Genomic DNA, 5,000 nt, shown 5'->3' with positions numbered 1-5,000 from the left:
TATATATATATATATATACTCATCGATTTTCTTCACGATAACACAAATAAAATGATTTCTGTATATACGAATAAGAATTAATCTCTCTCTCTCTCTCTCTCTCTCTCTCTCTCTCTCTCTCTCTCTCTCTCTCTGTTTTTCTCTTTCTCACATACATACGCACATATACAATTAGACAGACGGATAGACGCGCATACATATACGCGTTAATAACAAAAAAGGAAATAATTTTCTAATACGAAATACATTATTTCAAAAATTGTATTAACTTCCTAATCGAGTTAGAGAAAAGTAAAAAAAAAAAAAAAAAAAAAAAAAAAGAAAAATCATTGACCTCCCTCATTAAAACCATAAATACACGTTACCGTACGACGTGATCATTTCAACGTGGCCGAACTTATATCCACCCTTTATATATATATATATATATATATATATATATATATATATATATGTATTGCGTATGCGTGTGCATATACGTATATATCTAAGTATACGAGTACGACCTGTCCGTAAGAAGACAAGGATAGATATATGTATGTTTCACAGGGATAAAGAGTGAGATGGTGAATCGATGGTCAGAGAGAATGCCTTTGATCCGTCGTCCTCTTCGACTAGCCATAAAAAGGGCGCCGTTTACGCTCGTGCCGTACCGTCCCGTGCCGTGCCTATTCGTACCGTGCTGTGCCGTACCGTACCGTGCTGTGCCTTGTGTTTGCCTCCCCCCCCTGTTCTAGAGATACTAATACCAAAAGAGAGAGAAAGACAGAAAGAAAAAAAATAGAAAGAGAGAAAGAGAGAGAGAAAGAGAGAGAGAAAGAGAGAGAGAGACATTCACACACATACACAGAAAAAGACAGATAGAATCAAAAGAAAATAGAAAGAGAGCATACGTCGCTAAATATAAAGCCAAAGAGCCCGGGAGGTGCGGAATGTTCCTCCTGACACTTAATATTCTTGGACAGAAGAGAACGGGGAACTTTTACGAGGTCGCCACACACGCACCCCCTCTCCCCTTCTACCCTCCCTCTTACTGTCTCTCTATCTCTCCATCCTCCTCCCCCGTCCAACTTCCCGCTCTCCTCCCTCTCACGGTCTTAACGAATACGTGAGAGAATTTTTCCCATATTTTTTTTTCTTCCTTTCCCCACCCACCCCCTCCCCCACCCCGATCCCTCGACCACCACTCCTCCTCTACGTAAGACCACACGCGTAACATTTTTCGTATACCTATGTATTTACACGAAGAAGAAAGGGGAATCCAATGTGGGACCTTTGTACACGGTAGATTGTTGTTTTGGATGGATTGTTATTTTTTTTTGTCTTTTCTCTTTTTTTTCTCCTTTTTTTTCTGTTTTTTCTTTTTTTTCGTTTCGTTCCTTTCTTGTTCCTTTTGTTTGTTCCTCTTTTCGTTTTGCGACGCTCGTATCATTCAATCTCGTATTAAGTTCCATATAAATATTCTATATATATATATATATATATATATATATATATGTATTAGATAATTACGTCGTTGAAATTATGGTAAATTCGTTGAAGTAAAAAAATGGATAGATTAATATACTTTTTTCTTTGTTTCTTTTATTTTTTTTTTGTTTTCATATTTTATATAATAAGCCAATAAAAATTTTGATAAGTATACGTATATATGCGCGTGTGTATACTTTTCTATACGATTATATATATGTGTATATAATTCTATATGATTATTCTATGTGACATAATACTGATTAATATTATTTATAAATTTGTTCTGATATAAAACGATTAATTGATGGAAATAAAAATGTTATTCTTATAAATAATGAATTAAATTATAAAAACTTCGTACGCGCAATTCTTCAAGCTTGCATAATTTTAATATAACTCTGTTTTACATATACATATATATATATATATAATGATTAAAATTAGGGTGAATTTTTTTTGAAGTAAAAAAAGAAAAAAAAACCAAGAAAATGTATATAGATATGCATAGACAAATATGTGTTCTTGTTTCGATAAATAATAAGTTAATAAAAATTCATGGTCTTGTTTTATGTACTTTATATACTTTAATTAACGCTTACCATGCTTAAGTCCACGTTTAGTCCCACGGGCTATGGTCGAGTCCCATAAGACGAAGGACGACAGCAGAAGATATCGCAGCATCCAGGAAAAGGTCGATGATCTCGACGCCATGGTGTAATAAAAGAGAAAGAGAGAGAGAGAGAGAGAGAGAGAGAGAGAGAGAGAGAAAGAGTAAAAGAGAGAGAGAAATATATATATATATATATAAATATATATTAAAAAAAAAAAAAAAAAAAAAAAAAAAGAAAGAAAAAAAGAAAAAAAAGAAAGAAAAAGAAACGAAAGGAGGAAAAAAAAAAGGAAGAAGGAAAGAAAGAAACAGGTAAAAAAATATCCTATGTTTTCTCTCAGTCTATCTATATATCTCTCCGTTCTCTTCGTTAGCTCCGTTTCTCTCTTTTTATTCGTCTATCTATTTTCTATATTCTCGTCTTCTTCCTCGATCTCGTCCTATCCACATAGATCTACGTTGATCCTCGATCACCGGCTGCACTTCGTTCTGACTTCTTCGATCCTTCTTCTCACCTTCGAACATTTCCCACGGTGTCCGCGAGAATCGATCTATCGAAACTACTCGATCGTTTTTATGATCTTACACATACACACACGCACACGCACACACACATACACACACAATAGATCTTTCTATATATCTATATATATATATATATAAATATACATATATATATATAGAGAGAGATAGATATAAATATATATTTATACCAAACGAAATGATCGTTCGTGTCACTAAAATTATACACATTCGACGTAAATACTTGTTTGTTTACATTAGAAGTACGTCTTCAACTGTCTGAATAATAATCATTGGACACGTTTTTCAAATAGTTCTGATTGTAAGAAATTATTCCATATAATAAAAATAATAATAATAATTATTATTATTATTATAAGAAATATTTCTATTATATTATTATTATAAGGAATATTATTATTATTATTATTATCGTCATCATTATTATCACTTATATTTTATAATCTCAATTGTATGTATAAAATGATGAAAGAGAAAGAGAGAGACAGAGAGAGACAGAGAGAGACAGAGAGAGAGAGAGAGAGAGAGAGAGAAAGAGAGGAGAAAAAAAAATATATTCAAAGGAAAGAAATCATTATTAGAAAAAAAAATTCGTATTATATATGATAATAATAATGGAAACTAATTATCTCGATTATGTCAATCACTATTGTAGAAAATTTTCATAAATTATTTCAAGACACTCTCGATGATTTTCTTTTATCTATATTCCCGTTCAATGACACGAACCAAACGAACGAAAATAATCGAAACGAAGGAGGGACGACGACGACGATGACGACAACGACGACGACGACGACGACGACGACGATGGATCGAATTATAATAACTACAATAACAACAATAATAATAATAATAATAATAATAATAATAATAATAATAATAATAATAATAATAATAATAATAATAATAATAGTAATAACAATAGTAATAATAATAATAAAAGTAATAATAACAATAATAATACACTAGAGAAAAAGAGAGAGAGAGGGAGACGCGAACGACACGAGCGTCGCAAACGAACTGAGCTCTGACGCGTAGCTTTCTACTAACCAACGCACGCTTCGAGACTAACCCCCCACCACCATCCCTTACTTTCCAAGCTCTTCCCTGATTTATCTTCCTTTACATGTACACACACACACACACACATATATATATATATGTATATGTATATTTATCCTATTTCATCAAATCCTTTATCTTTTCTTTATTTTGATTCTTTTCTTTTCTTTTTTTTTTTCTTTTTTCTATATTTATTCCTCTCTTTTTCTCTTTTTTTTTTTATATCGTTTCACTATCATTTTCTATATATATATATATATATATATATATATATATATATATATATATATATTATTTTTTTAATATATATTTTTTTTTTAATCGACTAAATAATTCATCTACTTTATTAATATACAATGATCTATAATATATAACTTACCTCGTAATAATTGTTGCGTTTTTTTTTCTTTTGTTTATACATAATATGTAACAATATAAAAGAATAATTGTCTCTCTTCCTCTCTTTCTTTCTCTCTCTCTCTCTCTCTCTCTCTCTCTCTCTTTCTCTTTTTTCTTTCCTTTCTCTATAATTTTGTTATTATTCTAAAGAATGAATAAATGAATTAATAAATAAATAAAGAAAGAAAATAAAAATTAAGTGGACCAAATGAGAAAGGACGAATTTGTTGGTTGGACATACAATAATAATAATAATAATAATAATCATAATAATAATAATAATAATAATAACAACAACAATAATAATAATAATAATAAGAACAACAACAGATACGAATTTTTCAACATTTTTTTACTAAAGAAACATATTTCAATAACGAACACACACGGACAAATCAGTGGTCGAACTAAACCATACAAGATTAGGGACTTCTCTATTTCATTTTTCTTTGCCTCTAATTAGATTACAATGCTTTTAATTACCTTCGCTTTTTTTTTTTTTATTTTTCTTTTTTTGTCTTTTTTTTCTCGCATTTACATCTCATTTTTTTTCTCCTTTTTTTTTTCTTTTCTTTTTTACTCATTTATTTATTTTTTTGCTTTCGTTTCTCCCTTTTTCGCTTCTTGGGTATATAGGATATTCATAGGTATAATTAGTGTTCCTTTTTTATTTGTTTATTATTTTTTTCTTTTTTTTGCTTTTTCGTTTTTCGTTATTTTCCTTTTTTTTCTTTTTTTTGTTTTTTTCTTTTCACTTTTTTATTAGCACTGAAATTACCAAGCGGTTTTCGAAGTTTCCCGATCGATCCCTGCCTCGGTAGCCGACTTAGCTACATACTTCCCATTGTTATTATCGATCACTTTCTTTTATTGATCTTCTTCAATTATGCACATCATACATAAACAGAGG

General features: G+C 30.2%; 1 protein-coding gene and 1 long non-coding RNA gene across 3 annotated transcripts in view; both read right to left on the bottom strand.

Moving 5' to 3' along the window:
• Nucleotides 1-2,205, bottom strand: part of wb (wing blister) — a 121,916-nt gene extending 119,711 nt beyond the window's left edge. Inside the window, exon 1 of the mRNA XM_035880586.2 lies at nt 2,073-2,205. Coding sequence (XP_035736479.2) covers nt 2,073-2,184 — 112 coding nt within the window. The 5' untranslated portion in view covers nt 2,185-2,205. The remainder of the gene's footprint in view (nt 1-2,072) is intronic.
• A 161-nt stretch (nt 2,206-2,366) lies between these two features.
• On the bottom strand, nt 2,367-3,673 carry LOC118447989 (uncharacterized). 2 transcript variants are annotated; one of them, XR_004840026.2, is made up of 3 exons: nt 3,594-3,673; nt 2,797-2,921; nt 2,367-2,643 (listed from the first exon to the last, which is right to left on the bottom strand). It is a non-coding gene; the product is annotated as an uncharacterized LOC118447989 (long non-coding RNA). The 2 variants fall into 2 exon arrangements; XR_004840027.2 differs by having other exon boundaries at nt 2,367-2,634.
• Nucleotides 3,674-5,000: the final 1,327 nt, after the last annotated feature.

The sequence above is a fragment of the Vespa mandarinia genome, chromosome 19, assembly GCF_050613455.1.
Source record: "Vespa mandarinia isolate Hongniang chromosome 19, ASM5061345v1, whole genome shotgun sequence".
Classification (NCBI taxonomy): Eukaryota; Metazoa; Arthropoda; class Insecta; order Hymenoptera; family Vespidae; genus Vespa; species Vespa mandarinia.
Note: the sequence above shows the minus strand (reverse complement) of the source record. Positions and strands in the feature narration are given on the sequence as shown.